Below are 18,084 nucleotides of genomic sequence, written 5' to 3'. Positions count from 1 at the left end.
CCAATAAACCACCACCTCTGGTGGTAAAGAATATGAGTTGTCATGCACAACCAGGCCAAGTTACAAGCTGACTCCGTTTGGGATCAAATTGCTGTGGATCTCCGAGGACCGTTTTGAAACCGCGCGGGCCCACTTGATGACCTACAAAGTGCAGTTCTATACCCACGGGAAACGAAGCGAGCGGCAACTCCGCGTCGTTGTCAGATGACTTCCATCGGTTTCACCTGAATACGTCAAGGAATCGGTGGTTGCGCCCGACACATAGGCAGCCCAAAGGCATAATGTTTCACCAAGGCTCGACATTCTTAGATTACTCACTCCTGGTACGGACTTCATTATGCAAATTAACTCTTTTTTTAATTTGAATAGCTGCTGTCAATCGTCTCCCACTTTTTTCTCTAATCTTCTGGCTGGCTGCGATAGCATCCGCTTGGCAGGATCGGTTCTGTATCATTTGTCGGTTATTGCCCATGCCAAAATTAGAGGAACTTTTGGCAAACGTTTTAATCGAATGTTTTTTCATAAACTCTCATTATGAACTACTTACATGGTATGATTCAACCACGAGCGCAAAGAAACGAAGTGTATCACGGTCAAGAGTGCTGGTGTTAAAAAAATCCCACTTTTTTATTTTTTCGCATTTTGGCATCTTTCGGACTAAAGTCACAAATCCAACTTGCCGTTTGCAGCTCCTCAACAAGACTAAATTTATTTGTTTCTTCAGCGGTCTCTTGTCTCTCTCTTTCTCTTTTGGCTTTTCCCTTTTCTCTCGGTCCTTTTTCATATCCCTTGTTTCCATTTTCCCTCGTGTGAAGTGAAGTACAATTATTCAGCCATTTGCTCATTGAATTTTCTTTTTTCAGTAGAAAAAAAAAATCACGAGTGATGGATATACCCATAGTACAAATTGCTTCATTCGTGGTATCTGTTGTTGATTGAGAAAGAGATTAGATCTCTTGCAAGGAAAGGCGTCTGTTTAACTCGACGTACAGAATTGGAATGACAGTTTATTTAGTATTTCAACCTTCTACCGTATATCTACATAAATCAAGGATTACTATGATCAACAAGACTATACCTTACCAGCTCTGTTTTGCTTCATCGATTGTACATTTGAAACCTTCAATTTAGAGATTAAGACCAAGAAAACCACACACATCAGGTTTTTTTTATCGCTCACCAGAACAACATCCTATGGCTATTTCAACTTATTTTGATGTCTCTGAGCTCTCTTAAGCTAACTAGATAGAAAAACCATCAAGCTTAGTACAAGAGAGCACAGAGGCATCGATTTGTTCAATTGCGTTAATATTGGCCAGTTATGTAGGAAATCTTGATGATTGTTTTTCTTCCCAAAAAAAAAGATGAATTTCGGATTGATTCGCAGTTGAAAACTATTTTCATTTGCTTGAATTTTACTTTATTACTTGATCAATATCATACTGTTTAGCCCAATAATGTGTACTTTATGTGTATGTGTTCAAAGACAGGTTATTTTTCTCAATGATCTTTCGTCGGTATTTGCGATATCGTCAGTTTATGAACAAGTAAGATGTTAATAACACCTTAAATTGCATTACACTGCAACAGATATCATCCCAGAACACATCGAAATTAAATTACAAAAAAAAAGCAAGTATAACTTAATTGGGTTTGTGAAATTGGGAAGGAACTGAAAAGATTCAACTTACGCTAATTCATTGTGACTTTATTGAATTAAAACAAAGTTTGTGATTGTGTGTGTACTTGAACAATATCTATTTTTAATCAGTAAGACTTAATCACTTAAATAATAAACATACTTGCAAGTCCATTCTTCGTAAAGTGTCAAACAGAAGTGCTGTTTTTGTTATTCTCAATAGAATTGTTTTGCTTACACAACTAAATTTTTTTCAACTGTTTATTGAAAGTAATCGAAATAGCGCTTAAAAGTCTAATTTATGTAAGCAATCCACATCCAGAATGGATTTGCAACTATGAAATATTACAATTGTATGCTCGATACAACATGATACCATTACGCTCTGAATCGTGGTACTACGGAGGATCTTAATCAGCTAGTTTTAATGATAAAATTTTTGCTTACCGTAGGATCTCGAGGGCCCCGGCGTTGGCGGCGGATGGTGCCGCTCGCGGGAGACCCCCCGATACCGGTCTCAGTCGGAGATGCTCTGCTGCTTCTTCATCGATTTGAGGGCACGCTCGCGCAGCTGCTTCTCCAGGTCGTCGTTGACCACGACGCCTCCCTTCGTCGTTCGCTGCGGCTTCTTCTGCTCATCGTCGTGTTCGTCGTCGTCGTCGGACGAGCTGCTGCTGTCCCCCCGGGACGGCTTGCCCTTGCCGCTCTTCTTATGCTTCTTGTGTTTCTTGTGCTTCTTGACATGCTTCTTGTGTTTTTTGTGTTTCTTTTTCTTTGCGGCACTGTCCGAGTCGGAGGAACTGCCGTCCGAGGCGGCCGCCACGCGCTTCTTTTTGTCCTTGCGTCGCTTCTTCTTGGCCCGTTCCGCCTCGGAGTCGCTCGAGGACGACGATGAGACTGCGGCCGGCTTTTCTACCTTTTTCGACTTGACGGCGACTTCCTTGGACGCGGCGGGTTGCTTCTTGTCTTCGACGGTTTTCGATTCGCCACTGATAGTACGCTTTCGTTTTTTGTTGTTTTCTTCGCGCGCTTTGGCGGCTGCTGCTGCAGTTGCTGCCGCGGCGGCGGCCGCAGCCGCAGCTTCTTTTTCCGCCTTTTCACGTTCCGCGCGTTCCTTCTCCTTTTCGCGCTCCTTTTCCTTCTCGATCCTGGCGGCAGCTGCAGCGGACTTTTTGCGATCTTCCTGAGCCGCATCTGACTTGGCAGGCTTCTTGGGCGGTTCGTCCTCACTGTCCTCCGAAGAGTCATCCTCGCTGGATGACGACGAGTGGCGTCGCTTTTTCGACGACGACGACTGCTTCTTCTTTAGCTTTTTCTTGTTGTTGCGCGAGGATTTCTCATCCTCTGATTCGCTGCTGCTGTCGGAACTATCGCTGTCACTCGAGTCCTTCTTGCTGCTGGACTTCGCTTTTGGCTTGCTATTCGCAGCTGGTGCCGCAGCCGCAGACTTGCCCGCAACTTTTTCTTCCTTTTGCGGAGCCGCCGCCACGGCCACCGGAGCAGCCACGTTGTTTGTGGACCCGGCGCCCCGTTCGTGTGACTTCAGGAACGGTGACGGAGTTCGGGACAGACTTCTGCTGTATTTCGCCCGAATAATCGGTTTCTTCTCCTCCGCCTTGGCCACAACCTCTCTCCGACTAGCTTCGACCTTCTTGCCGGCTGCTGCTTCATGCTTTTTCGAGGACCTTCTGGACTCCTCAACCGGTGCCACCTCCGACGAAGACTTCTTCTCCCTTCCAGGCTTAATCTGCGACAGCATCGGAGCGCTACCCCCGTCATCCCAAAACTCCCCGGAATCCAGCGTGTTATCCCGCTTCCTTCCATCCCCACCATTGTCCACGAGGCCACGCCTATCGTCGAACCGGGACGCCGGCGGTCTCATGGGCGGCTGCTGCTGCTGCATCTGTTGTTGTTGCTGCACCGGTGCTGGTTGCTGTTGTTGCTGCTGCTGCTGTCTCTCTCCACGCGGTGGTGAAGCCCGCCGGTTGAATTCTCGACCCGCTGGCGGAGGACTATCGGCACGACGAGCACTCCCACCAAAGTCGCGACCTCCTTCGCCGCGGTTGCCTCGGCTGTCCCGATCATTTCCACGGCCGCCGCCGCCACCACCACCGCGGCGATCATCTCGGGGAGCCGGTGCTGCTGCCGGAGAGCGACGACGTTCGCGACTTCTTCTCGGTTCAGCCGCGCGACCGCCTCCGCCGCTGTAACGAAAGAGCAAACGGGGGGAAATTTTCGATTAGCGATGGGGCGTTGGGACAAGGTTATGGGGAATCTCTCATTGGGAAATTATAATATGTGAAATCAGGATAGATTTTTTGAACGCACACATGTTACCTCTCTGTAGACCTATAAAAAGGAGAAGATGAATAGTTTTTGCCTTCCTCACCTTACTGAGGAAAGGCTATAAAATCACTCGAAAAACGAACTTCTTAATTTGACCTCGTAGACCCACCTTCACGTATACCTATCGACTCAGAATCAAATTCTGAGCAAATGTCTGTGTGTGTGTGTGTGTGTGTAGGGATGTGGGTCTGTGCACCAAAAATATGCACTCGATTATCTCAGCACTGGCTTAACCGATTTGGACCGTTTTGGTCTCATTCGATTCGTCTTGGGGTCCCATAAGTCCCTATTGAAAATTATGAAGTTTAGTAAAGTACTTCAAAAGTTATGCTAAAAACGATTTTGGCGTATGTCCGGAAGATTGTAAAAAGGGTGGTTTTTGTAAGAAACCCTGTCATGTTATATATTTTCAGAAAGGTATTAACAAGACCTTTCCAATGAGCCCAAAACATTGAAGATCTGATAACCCTATCAAAAGTTATTAGCACTTAAGTGTTATTTATACACTTTTTGGAGGCCGGATCTCAGATATTTCAATGAAAATGATGTCCGGGTCCATCATGCGACCCATCGTTAGTTAGATAACCGAGATGACCTTTCAAATGAGCCTAAAACATCAAGGATCTGACAATCCTATCAAAAGTTATTGACACTTAAGTGTTATTTATACACTTTTTGGAGGTTTGATTTCAGATATTGTGATAAAAATATTGTCTGAATCTTCCATGCGAACTATCGTTGGATAGGTTTTTTTATCAGACCTTGCCGATGAGCCAGAAATATTGATGGTTTGCGAACCATATCAAAAGAAATGAGTAATAAAGTTGATTTGTTAAACATGTTAAGGGGGAATGTTGCTATTTTTACTGAATGTATTGACTTTATGAATATGAGGAAGGCACCAACCACCTAAAGGTGGATTAAGTAACGTTTTTTTTATTTTACATTGCAAAAGACAGTTTTTCTTTAGATTTAGTGGTACCCGAATATATTTTTTTAGTTAAAAAAAACCATACTGAAATACTAAATAACCTGTAGAAACAAATGTTTTTTTTTTATGTTATGTAATCAATTCCGTTTAAATTGCAGTAAATCCTAAACGAAACATAAAAAAATATACTTATCTGAAACTGCCTAACATTTAATATCTATATTTTCAAATCTTTACTTCTATAAATCTTATTTTTTCATTTGATTTTTAGATTTTTATTTTTGTATTTTTGATGTGACCAAATTTTTTTCTCTATGACCAAAGAAGCTATTTCGCATCATAAGATCATTCTTACAAATTTATAAGCTTTGTCAGATGTGATCTATCGAAAAAAAATAAAATTTGTGTTTTAAGGACAGACATCAAAATTCGCTAAAAATCAAATTTTCAACCTATTTTGGATCTAAACAGCATTGGAAAGAAGAACTTTTCAATTTTAACAAAATCTTAATTTTGATGATTTTACATGTTTTATGTGACTTAAGGAGTCAATACACTACCGCAAATAAACAAACAAACTCGCACTTTTTCGTGTTTGACAGTTTACCAAATTCGCAAACTTGCTTGCGGCAAACTCGCAAACAAGGCAAAATATATGCAGGCTAACGTTTGTACTTACAAATCCAAAGCAGGCGAACTGGCAAACTGTCAAAAAGTGCGAGTTTGTTTGTTTGTTTGCCGTAGTATATTAGCTCCTTTAGCCATTTATTTCTGTGGTCAACTTTGGCCGTGTTTTTTACTAATATTTCATTCTTTTTAAATCACACACGTTATTGCGACACCATAGCTTAAAAGTTTATATTAAAAAATGTGAAAAACACTAAAAAAGATCGAAAAATTGCGGTAAAATTATGAAAAGCGGTACAGTCATCCCACATATTCGGAACGGTTTACAGATCGGCCAAAGCTCAAAAAATCATAGCAAATCGAAAATTGAACTTAATGATTCGCTTTTACCTTCATTTGAAAGCTTTTCTTGAGATCTTTCGAATGATGTATCGAACAACAGCAAATTTTAACTTTTATATCAAGTTTTTGAAGAAAAACTTTGACCCTTGAAATCCACAAATTCGGAACACTTTTGTCTTACGGATGTAAACAAACTTTGGTTCTCTCCATGAGTACATAATTTTTACAAAATAATAACTTCTCGCACAGAAACCAACGAAACTCAAGCTAAGTGATGTTTTATAAGTGGTCTGATAACTTTTTTGTGAAAATATCAGTTAAATTCAGGTGTTCCACAATTGTGGGAGGCACAATAACATCCCACAATTATGGAACAGGCAATTTGAAGGCAGTGTTTTGCTGCTCTGGATAAAATAGTCTTGAAATTAGGTTTTTTGTTCAAAAAGTACTAATTTTACTAGTGAAATAGCAAGAGAATATCCAAATGAAGGTCCTAAAAATAGTAGGGTCGACAGAAAAGCTGCATTTGCCATGTTATTGATAAATTATCACAAAAGTGTTCCGAATTTGTGGGTGTTCCGAATATGTGGGATGACTGTAGATAGGGAAAACATAATTCGAGTTTATAGAATCAGCCTGAAACTACCCATAAAAAACACAAACGCATATAAAATAATTTAAAAAGTGGAAAACAAGTTCAGTAAAGTTATTCAAAAATTAAAAATATTTAAAAACTAAAAAACTCTATTTCAAAAGTTTAAAAATTCGAAAATTTGCATAGTCCTTTATTTAAGAATTCATTTTTTTAAGTCAAAATTATAAAATGCAAAATTTCTACAATTCCAAAATTTTTAATTTCTAAAATTCTTAGATTCCTAATTTCTTATGGAGGTATTAGACTATGTCAAACAAACAAACAAAACTTTGTCGTGTTTAACAGTTTGCCAAACTTGCAGACAAACTCGCAAACAAAGCAATATATGTTGGCTGCCATTTCTGTAAACAAATGCAGGCACATAAAACGAGTTTGCTTGTTTGTTTGCCATAGTCGAATACCTCCTTTAAATTATTGTATTCTCAAATTCCGATATTTATGTCGCCAACTTATATTACATAAAATTAGATAGTTTTGGAGCATTTTTGGAGTCATACTTTAGGTGCAAGACTAAAATTTTGAGAAAAAAAAATGTTCGTGATTCGATTATCCAGAGTGAAATTTCGGGCGAAGACTTCGGCTAATCAAGAGAGAACTGTATATAATTTTTCATATCCCTGGATTTCTAATCTAATCTAATCTAATCGAACACAAGCGCAGCCAGTCCGAAGAAAGCATCCGGGAAGAACTTATGGTTAGATTACGCCTCAAGTTCTTTCTTGTCATTATTAATGATTGCAGTACTTTCGAGAACCCCCGAAATGTATTACACTCACTAAAGCGGCCCGGCCTACTGCGTTGCATTAACCGCAAGAGACAGATTCTATGAACGGAACCCACATTTCATGGAATCATCAGGGGAAGAAGAAGAAGTGAGGACATACCGTACCAACCACTTCGAGTTATTTATAAATATGGTGTGTAGTGTGTGTAGGGGAATCGTGGGGAAAGGGATTGTTGTATTATATAGTAAATGACCTTGTGACATTATTTCACCACTACGGATTAATTCACTTAAGGGGTGTCAACCCCTCGGTGACCGAGTGGCTAGAGCATCTGACTACCAATCCAAAGGTGTGAGTTCGAATCCCACCTGATTCCATGCGTTTTTTGTTCATATTCAAAGTTCAATTATAATCGGATAATTTCAAGGAGACCGGTCGGGAATCGAACCCGGTCGGGAATCATATCCCTGGATTTTTGAATTTTTATGTTTTCCAGTTTCCAAATATCTGTTTTTTCTATTTTTCTAATTGAGGCATTTTTGAATTTGTAATGTTGAATTTAACCGATGGAAGAGGACGCACAAAGGCGGCACAGCCCCCTGTTCCCTAAGAGAAAGAAAGAGATGGCCCATTAGGCCCAGCGAAGGAGACGCTGCTCGGTAACGCGCGGCGGCAGCCTCGACGACAGCGAGTGGAGTCGGTTTCGACCGGCAGTCTGACCACTGGACGAGCACCAACAAACAATTCACAGAACGATCAACTAAATAGGATTAACACACGTTAGAATTAGGTTATATTGTTATAATTCTTTATGAGAGGCAGCGAATGTCCAAGTTGGTTAAAACTGCCTTAAATAAATGAACAAACAACAACAACAATGTTGAATTTGAAAATATTAAATACCTGTACCGTTTTAATTTTTTTTTGTTTTTTGAATTGTTCAAATTTGTATGTTTTGGAACGTCAATTTTTGTTTTTATTCTTGAATTTAAGAATATCTGAAATTTAGTTTTTTTGTTTGTATAAAAAAAATTCTAAATGATTTTTTTTTCTTATTCAAAATTTCGCAATTTCACCTTTTCTAGATTTAGGCAAAAAAAAAGTTTAAACATTGAGTTTACGAGCCATGGTTTCAACATTTGAATGAACAAATTGTTTAAAAATGCATTTTACACCTGCCCAGTTGTTTTGCAATCGTTAGTTTCCAATAGAGGGTGACGATTCTCGAGATTTTCAATTTCCCGGGAATCGAGAGTTGTATTTTGCTATTTCCCGGGAATTGCCGGGACCCGGGAGTTTGCAATAGTGCCAATAATTTAACAGAAATGTAATAAATTTGTTCAGTAACATGAGTTACGGAAATTGCTTTCCGCATAATTGATCGACGCCACCAACATCGTCAGCACAGCCGACAACAGTAACCCAAACTGCGAACAAAGCTAAACTTCGTTTACCTCGCCGCGATTAAAGCAAGTAGCTCGATTAATGCTTTGTAAACAAAACCTCAGTACCTCGTGTGTGAGGCTCTGGGGGACTTTTCGATCATAATAAAATCAGAACGTTTTGGACCGTCAAACTCAACACTTTGGAGTAATTAATTAAAAGAAACCACCCTTTCATAATGGACGTTTTATAACTCATGTTATGTTATAAACTAATTCAGTTACAATTAATTCTAACTTATTCAATGAAACGTTAATTTAAGTAGCCTCGTTTTATAGTTCACAGTTCTACATTTTGATTTTTTTTTTCTGAATTCTGAAGCTTTTTGCATGAACTTGTTATTAGATTTTTAAAAATTTAAAATTAGCTAATATATAATTTCCCAGTATCTTTTTTTTGCAATTTTATAAATAACGACTCAAAACAACAATTTTAAATTGTTTTTCCTTCTTGGTCCAACTGTAAATATTAAATGAAGAAATATTAACAGTTATCCGGAAAACCAGAATTTTAACAATTGGCGGACCTAAACATTACAAAGAGTTGCAGAGTTATTTTTCCAAAATGTTATTTAAAATTGAGGTTGATGCCCAATACTACTATTGACATCAAAAAGGAAATTACCTTGATACAGCGAAATTAACTTACTTAGAATAAAAAAAAACAAAATTATAAGGTTTGCTATGCTCGAGAGATGATATAGAAAATGAACTTATTTTTAAAATGCTTTTCCTTCTTAGAAATAATAAATTGGAATAATATTTAAAAAAAAAACTTGAGTTTTTCATTTCTGGGGTGTACCTGCAAAGTATGCTTCAATGTAACTTTTGTTTACACTTAATTTTAGGGTGGGTACGGATTTTGAAAAGTTCTCAGATCAAGTTCTGGTGTGGTTCCCCTTGTAGGTCATACCCATAGGGACCCTCACCCCAAATTTCAGCTCATTTGGTTGAAAACTGGCTTGTCTCAAGCGAGTTCAAGTTTACATGGGATTTACTATGGGAAATTTTGGATTTTCGTTCATTCGCTCCTACAGGCCTGGGGAAAACATGTAGAAACTTCTAGGATGGCCAGAAATGAGCGGAATCGTCTGGAGAACAACTTTCCCTAAGAGACCAGGTCGATTCGTTCAACCCCTATCGAGCTCAACGGCAATACATCCGGGGTTTTCGGAACCAACGGTTTTCCCCAGAAAAGCATTAAATTTTCCTTAGCATGCTATGAATGCTTGATGAACACCGCGACGTCTCATGTCAAACAGCTAACACGTGATTGTACAATTTGCACCAAAACAGTTTTTTTCTTATTTGGAGGTTTAGAATACAGCTAAATAGTATGAGGATCACCATAAATGATAATTCTATAGTTCAAAAAGTAATAAAAAGTAATTTTTTATAGGAGATGCTAGTCCACGTGTTAGCTGTTTGACATGAGGTGTCGCGGTGTTCATCAAGCATTCATAGCATGCTAAGGAAAATTTAATGCTTTTCTGGGGAAAACCGTTGGTTCCGAAAACCCCCGATGTATTGCCGTTGAGCTCGATGGGGGTTGAACGAATCGACCTGGTCTCTTAGAGAAAGTTGTTCTCCAGACGATTCCGCTCATTTCTGGCCATCCTAGAAGTTTCTACATGTTTTCCCCAGGCCTGTAGGAGCGAATGAACGAAAATCCAAAATTTCCCATAGTAAATCCCATGTAAACTTGAACTCGCTTGAGACAAGCCAGTTTTCAAACAAATGAGCTGAAATTTGGGGTGAGGGTCCCTATGGGTATGACCTACAAGGGGAACCACACCAGAACTTGATCTGAGAACTTTTCAAAATCCTTACCCACCCTATTAATTATAGTTATTGGAATTTTTGACAAGTTAAAATTTACACTTTCTAAATAAGATTATAAAAGCATTGGTTTATTCGAACTTAAATATCGATCATTGAACACTCAATGTTCTGGACAATTTCGATTTTTTCAAATGGTTTTCTGATTAGTTTATATAATTTGGTTTTCATATTTATAAGAATAAAATTTCCCGGGAGTCTCGACCAAATTTCCCGGGAATCGAGAGGTCCAAAAATGATCGATTTCCCGGGATTTTTTTTCCGGGAATTCCCGCTCGTCACCCTTTTTCCAAAATACCTAAGTATTGACGAAATTTTATATTTTTGCAAAAAAAAAGTTTTTGTGGTGCTGTACATTGGAATTTCATAAAAATTCAAAATACTTTTAATCCAACCCAAACATGCTAATTTTTTTTTCGGATTTTTCGGACCAATTTTTAAGGAGGGGGGGGGGCCACATAAACTTTTTCTTCCTTAATTATTTTCAATTTTTAATAATACCGATTTGTAAAAATTTTGATAGCATTTTTGTATGAACTCCTTCAAAATTGAGGAAGATTTGTATCAGTGACGAAAAATTGCTTCTTTGGTCATCTATAAGCTCTAACAATAATTCAGACAAATCAAAAATGCAAAAAAAACACAAGCGAGTTTCACAAAAAGGTTCGTTCAATTTAAATTCTAGATTAAATTTTCAAAGGGTTCTATGAGTCATGGGTTCCCCATGCAGGTAGGACCTTTTGAAAATTTAATATAGAATTAAGGTTTTCACTCAGAAGTTTTGAGTCGGAACTTGTTTTGTTAAAGATTAAGGACTTCGAATCGTATGTTTCCCCATGAATTGTCGTAATTTTTTCCGATTTTGTGTTGCGGAAGTCTCTGCATTTAAGTGACTATTTTCCCACAACCGATCATACTCCATCCGTGGCCTCTCCACATGCCGGCGTGACCGCTATAGCTACTGAATCGACTCATCTTACTCTTCCGGCTCTCTCGGTGGGCTCTCAACTAAACTGAAACAATGGTGTTGCGCTATTTTGTTGCAATTTTTAAAAGGTTAAACAATAAGAAAACGAAAAAAATAAAGGAGAATTCTTCCAACTTACTGCTGAGCCTACCTCGGGTAGAAAGAAATGTAATGTATTTCGAAACTCAGAACCATCAGAACTCAGAGGGACGAAGACGACGGGGCTGGGCCGGGTCGGGCGTGCGGGCATCCGTCGCGTCGGCCACCATTCGGGATGAGTTGAGTTGAGTAGTTGAGGGCACACACACACACATAGCAGTGGTAGTGTGATTGTGATACAAGATTGTGTGGTTGGTTGATTGGTTGGTTTGTTTTTCGGATTTTCGGTGGTTGCATCTCTGGCCATTTCCGGGGTGCTGGACTGATGATGATCGGCGTCGTAGTCATCGTGTGTGTTTATTTTGGTGTCATCAAAGACCTCGCACGCCTTTGCTGCAATCGATGTTCGGTTCCCCCCCTTGGCAGTTTAAGGTTTCACCTTCAATGGAGTTCGGATAGTTTCAAGGTCCGCTCGTCCGATGACGGTTCACCCACCGCTGAAGGCCAAAGCACGAAAGCCAACGCCACGGCCAGTCAGCAGGGATGAGCTCGTGAAATGAACGAGTCTGCTGAACGTCGTCCGTTGAGCACCGGAACGGACGGACCACGGGCCAACGGTGGCAACTGTCATCATCACTACAGCTTCTGCAAAGTTCTGCATTTTCTTTTCTAACTGAGGAAAGTGAAAGGGTCTTTCGAGAGAAAGAAAAACGAGGAGCAAGATCAAATGTGGGTCCACAATCGGAGAGCGGGTGTGAAACTTATGATAGAGGTTGAGAGGTTGAGAGAGAGGTACAGAGGAAATGTGGAGGTTGTGCTCGATGGCGCGGCTGAGCGCGCACGCAGAGAAATGCAATCAAAAAACCAACAGAAAACAAACAAAAACAAAGCGAACCAGTTTGAAACCGGCCGCATACGTACCGATTTGAGCGACCTCCTCTGTCGCCGCCACGTGGTGAACGGGAGTAGCGCTTCCTCGACCGGGACCGGTTCCTGGACCGCGAACGATTGCGCGACCTCGAACGATCCTTCCGTCCGCGGGAACCATTCCGGCGACCGCCTCGCGAGAGCGACCGACGATCGCGACCCCGGTCCGATTTCCTCGCCGGTCCCCGGTCCGACTCCGAATCCGACGACTCCTTGTTGGTCCGGTAGTGGCGCTTCTTCTGGATGCTGTTCTCCTTCTTCTGGATCTCAAAGTCATCGTTCTTCGCCGGTCGCGACGTGGACCGGCTGCTGCGCGAATGAGACCGCGAGCGGGAAGTGCCACCACGCGCCCGACTGCGGCTCCGGCTGCGGGATTTTCCGTTGCGTTTCTTGGCCGCGCCAGCGGTGGGTTTCTTCTTGCGATCGCCACCGCTGCGGCTGCGGCTGGACGAAGAGCGGGACGACGACGAGCTGGGCGAGCGACGCGAACGGGAGCGCGCCTTGCGGTCTCTGAAAAGGTGCAAAAATGCAAGGGTAAAAACTTTTTCGAAAATGATATCCCAGGGCTATTTGGCATAATCAGTTCGAGATATTGGGATCAGAGGCGTCGCGTCCAACTGTTCAACCTGTTCATAGGAGAGGTGGTCATTTTGATTCCTAATATGAAGGAAGAATTGAAATATGTTCATTCGAGCTGTCACCGTCGACGTGTAAACATCGTCGTCAAATCCTAGCTCTCGCGAAAAGTTAATTTATTGGTGCTCCCGGTGTGTTCACCAGCACCCTGGGGAAACGAAAGCAGCCCAAGCCGCCGCCGCTGCCCGGCGAAGGCGATTCCGGCCGGGACAGTGCATCGCAGATCCTGCAGCGGGTGGACTACAAGAAGGCCCGCAAACAGCAGAAGGAAAAAGTGATGACGCCGCCATCTTCGAGACGCCACCGAAGAAATTCGACCGGCGGTATCTCATCGATTTCGGAACAGCTGAACGAACATCGGCCACTGACCCAACCCGGGGGGTCCTCCGGGGGATTCCCGACGGCGAATCAGTTCGAGATGCTGGACTTCGACATCTCCGGCGACGAGCAGGAGGATGTCAACAATGGCGGCGGTGGTGATATTTTGCCCGCTGGTGATGGTGCTGCTAGTGGTAATGCCACCGGTAAAGTTGTGAAAAATGTGTCTCCCGCGCCCGCCAAGGTGAGATGTCCGCCAATCTTCGTCCACGGTTCCAGTGTCCCAGCGCTTAACCGACTGATGTCAACAACCCAGCTGGGCGCCGACGATTACCACCTGCGGGTAAACAAAGGGTACATCCAGATCAGGGTGTCGACTAAATCCCACTTTACTTCTGTGGTGAGTATTTTGAAGCAGGCAAATGTCCAGTTCTACACCCACGGGACCAGTGACGAAACCCCGGTGAAAATCGTCCTTTCCGGATTACCAGTGTTTCCGGTAGAAGACGTCAGGCGGGAACTCGAAGATGTGTTTCTTCGTCCCACAAGTGTACGCCAGTTGGGGAAATCGAAGCACGGCGATTACGCGCTGTACCTGCTGCAGTTTGAGAAGGGAACCGTGAAACTTCAGGAGCTGCAACAAATCAAGGCGCTGTTCAACGTGATCGTCCGTTGGAGGCACTACTCCAAGAAGAAGTCGGACGTCGTTCAGTGTTTCCGGTGCCAGCAATACGGCCACGGGATGAGAAACTGCCATCTGGAGGCCAAGTGCGTGAAGTGTGGTGAGCGCCACCAGACGACCGCATGCGCACTCCCCGCGCGTGCCGACGTTGTGGTCAACGACGACCGTTCGCAAATCCGTTGTGCTAACTGCAACCAAAACCACACAGCGAACTACAAGGGTTGCCCCACCCGCCTCAAGTACCTGCAGGACTTGAAGGCCAAGAAGAAGACGAGTCCCGCCGGCAGAAGCAACCTTCCGAAGGTGTCTGCAGTTCCTGCGCCTGTTCCCAGGCCACCGGGTGGTGACTTGAGCCAGCTGCTCGGCAGCATCGCGAATCCTGGGCTCTCGTATTCGCAAGCCGTGCAGGGCCAGCCCGAGTCGTCAACCTTGTTCACCGTCGAGGAGTTCATGTGCCTAGCCAGTGAACTCTTCACTAGGCTTTCGAAGTGCCAATCGAAGGCCATGCAATTCCTCGCCCTCAGCGAGCTCATCATCAAATTTGTTTATAATGGCCAACCTTAGCTCGCTGAAGGTGATGAATTGGAACTGCCGTTCCATCCGCAACAAGGTTGTGGAATTTTTCCACTTCCTCGAAGCTCACGAAATCGACATCGCTGCAATCACGGAGACCTGGCTGCAGCTCAACAACTCGGTGTACCACGAAAACTACACCATCGTTCGCGCGGACCGTAACTCGCCGGATGCTGCTCGAGGGGGAGGAGTGGCACTTCTGGTGCGAAACGGCATCAACTTCTCCAAGCTGGAAACCTCAACCCGTGCAATCGAGTCTGTTGGGATCACAGTCAAGACGGACCCGGCACCAGTTAACATCTTTGCCGTCTACTACCCCGGTTCTCCTCGCAGGGCAACGCTCAGCCAGCTCCGACGCGATATCCGCCAGCTCAGCAGTATCGATGGGCCATTCTTCCTGGTGGGTGACCTGAACGCGCGACATAGGATGTGGAACTGTGCCAGGGCCAACAAAGCAGGGCAAATCCTGCACCAAGAGTACGAGTCCAAGGACATCTACATCCACGCTCCGGATACTCCCACCCGCTGCCCCGCTGGACGAGGGAGGCCTTCCACGTTGGACCTGGTCATCTCAAACAACCAGGTGCCGATGTCGAAGCCGATAACGCACGTTGAACTGTCGTCGGACCATCTGCCGGTCACCTTTACGATCGACGTTGATGTTCCAGTCGCCCCGGCTGGAAGACTCGTCCGATGCTTCGACAGAGCGAACTGGAGCACTTTTGCTCGCTCGATCGAGCGGGAGGTCGACCTCAACGCTAGCTGGATCAACACTCTAGATCGCTCGAAGAAAATCGACGACGCCATCGACAAGTTCACCGCCATCCTCAAAGCAGCTGAGGAAGCCGCTATCCCTTCGCGTAGGATCCTACCTCAGAAAAAGGACATCCCCGACGAGCTGAAGCTGCTAATCCGGCTGAGGAACGTGCGGCGTAGACAGTTCATCCGAAGACGGGACCCGCTCATCGGAGCGGTGGTGACCCACTTGAACAACGTCATCAGCACCAAAAGCGCCGAGCACCGCTACAAAAATTTCGGCTCCTTGCTAAGGACGCTGGACAACGGCAGCAACAAGTTCTGGAAGCTTACCCGCAACCTCCGGAACACGGTCAAGTACAGCCCCCCGCTGAACGTCAACGGAGACCTTGTAGCGAGCCCTTCAGCGAAAGCCGAAGCGCTCGCAAGTGCGTTCGCCGCTGCCCACAACAATGAGCAACCAGGTGATCCCGAAACATCGGCCGCTGTGGAGAACGCGCTTGGCCACATCCGAGCGACAACTCCTCCCGTGCCTCCGGCCGCCCTTGTCAAGCCGAAAGAGGTCAAGGCGATCATCCGCACGCTCAAAAACCGGAAGTCTCCTGGGCAAGACGGAATCCGGAATACGTGCCTCAAGCAGCTGCCAAGAAAAGGGTTGGTCGTCCTGACCAAAATCTTCAACGCTTGCCTGGCCTTGGGCTACTTTCCGGCTCGTTGGAAGCACGCAAACGTGATCGCCATCCCAAAGGCGAACAAGAACATAACCAATCCAGGTAACTACCGCCCGATCAGCCTTTTGAGCAGCCTGAGCAAACTCCTGGAACGGGTGATCCTCGCCCGGATAAACCGTCACCTGGAGACGGAGCAACTCATCCCACACGAGCAGTTCGGCTTCAAGACGGGGCACTCAACGGTGCACCAACTCGCCCGTATCTCGGAGATGGTGAAGCGCGGTTTCCTGGCGGGGAAGTCGACCGGCATGATCCTTCTCGACGTCGAAAAGGCCTACGACTCCGTGTGGCAGGACGCCGTGGTCTACAAGCTCTTCCGCTCGAACCTCCAGCCGTTCCTGGTCAAGATCGTCGAGTCGTTCCTGACGAATCGGTCGTTTACGGTGACGGTGAATGGCGAGCGATCCTCCGTCCACAACATCCCCTTCGGCGTGCCCCAAGGATCAGTGCTGAGCCCGACTCTCTACAACATCCTAACCTCCGACGTGCCGATGATCGATGGAGTGTCGTACGCATTCTTTGCGGATGACACTGCATACTTGGCATCGGATAAGGACCCGAAGATCGTCGTCACCCACCTACAAGCGGCACAGAACAACCTCGAGGAGTTTCAGCGGAAGTGGCGCATCAAGCTGAACGCTGGGAAAACCCAGTCCATCTTCTTCACCAGGAGGCGTGCTGCTCGGCACCTTCCCCGCAGATCGATCAGCGTCAACGGCCAGCCTGCGACGTGGGACGACGAGGTCAGGTACCTGGGTGTGGTGCACGACAAGAAGCTGAAGTACGACAAGCACGTGAACAACATCATCGAGAAGGTGGATCGTTCCACCAAGGCGCTCTACTCCCTGCTGAATCGGCGGTCGAAGCTGAGCATCAAGAACAAGTCGCTCGTGGTCAAGTGCATCATCCGTCCAATGCTGACCTACGCTGCTGCGGTCTGGGGCAACTGCGCCAAATCGCACCGTAAGCGACTCCAGGTGAAGCAGAACAAGCTGCTCAAGATGGTGCACAACTTGGACCCGTGGTACCCGACCGACGATCTACACGAGCTGGCCGGCGTCGACACCATCGACGCAAGCATCGAAAAAGCAACGAGAACCTTCAGGACTTCCTGTGGGATGTCAACGAATCCGCTCATCGAAGCACTCCTCCGTCAACAACTGTGATATTAGTCTTAAGCCAAACATAGATCTAGGGTTTTTTCTCAAAATTTATTTTCCCTAAAAGAGCATGCAGCTAGCAACATCTAAACTTAGAAACATGTACCCTCCCTGTAAAGGCTTATGTATTGATCTCAGTTGAAAGGTTCTCCAAATCTCTGAATTGCAAATGTAACATCCTGGAGCAGAACTGTTAAATTCTAATAAACACCAATTGAATTGAATTGAAATTGAAATATGTTCATTAAAATAATTGAACGAACACACCAACTCGTCTTGGAATCATGAAACGGCCAAGCGCTCAATGAAAATCTAACGCGCGTTGAAAATACTCCCATGCAGTCGCCAACCTGTCCGGATTCTCCTTGCACGAGTTCCCAAGCAACGCATCCAAAAAATACACTGAAAGCCTTCTAATTTGTACACGCTGGACGGTATGAATGTGGTAGTTCAGGGTGTGCATGAAAGCTTTTGGACAGTCGACATAAAAGCGCGCGAGCCGAAACGCGAGCAGGGAGAGAGCAAAATATGGAGTTTTCTCTCTCCTCTTTGCACTTTGCTCTCTCCCTGCTCTGCCTTTATGTCGACTGTCCAAAAGCTTTCATGCACACCCTGAACTACCACATTCATACCGTCCAGCGTGTACAAATTAGAAGGCTTTCAGTGTATTTTTTGGATGCGTTGCTTGG

At 44.5% G+C, this 18,084-nt stretch overlaps 1 protein-coding gene across 2 annotated transcripts in view; it reads right to left on the bottom strand.

The window, feature by feature from the left end:
• Positions 1–1,403: 1,403 nt before the first annotated feature.
• Positions 1,404–18,084, bottom strand: part of LOC6034614 (serine/arginine repetitive matrix protein 1) — a 31,715-nt gene continuing 15,034 nt past the window's right edge. For both annotated transcript variants that reach the window (XM_038260280.1, XM_038260279.1), the window contains exons 6-7: positions 12,534–13,049; positions 1,404–3,843 (exon numbers count right to left, since the gene is read on the bottom strand). In XM_038260280.1, the coding sequence (XP_038116208.1) occupies positions 2,157–3,843; positions 12,534–13,049 (2,203 nt within the window). In that variant the 3' untranslated portion in view covers positions 1,404–2,156. The remainder of the gene's footprint in view (positions 3,844–12,533; positions 13,050–18,084) is intronic.

Source organism: Culex quinquefasciatus, chromosome 3, assembly GCF_015732765.1.
Source record: "Culex quinquefasciatus strain JHB chromosome 3, VPISU_Cqui_1.0_pri_paternal, whole genome shotgun sequence".
NCBI lineage: Eukaryota > Metazoa > Arthropoda > Insecta > Diptera > Culicidae > Culex > Culex quinquefasciatus.
Note: the sequence above shows the minus strand (reverse complement) of the source record. Positions and strands in the feature narration are given on the sequence as shown.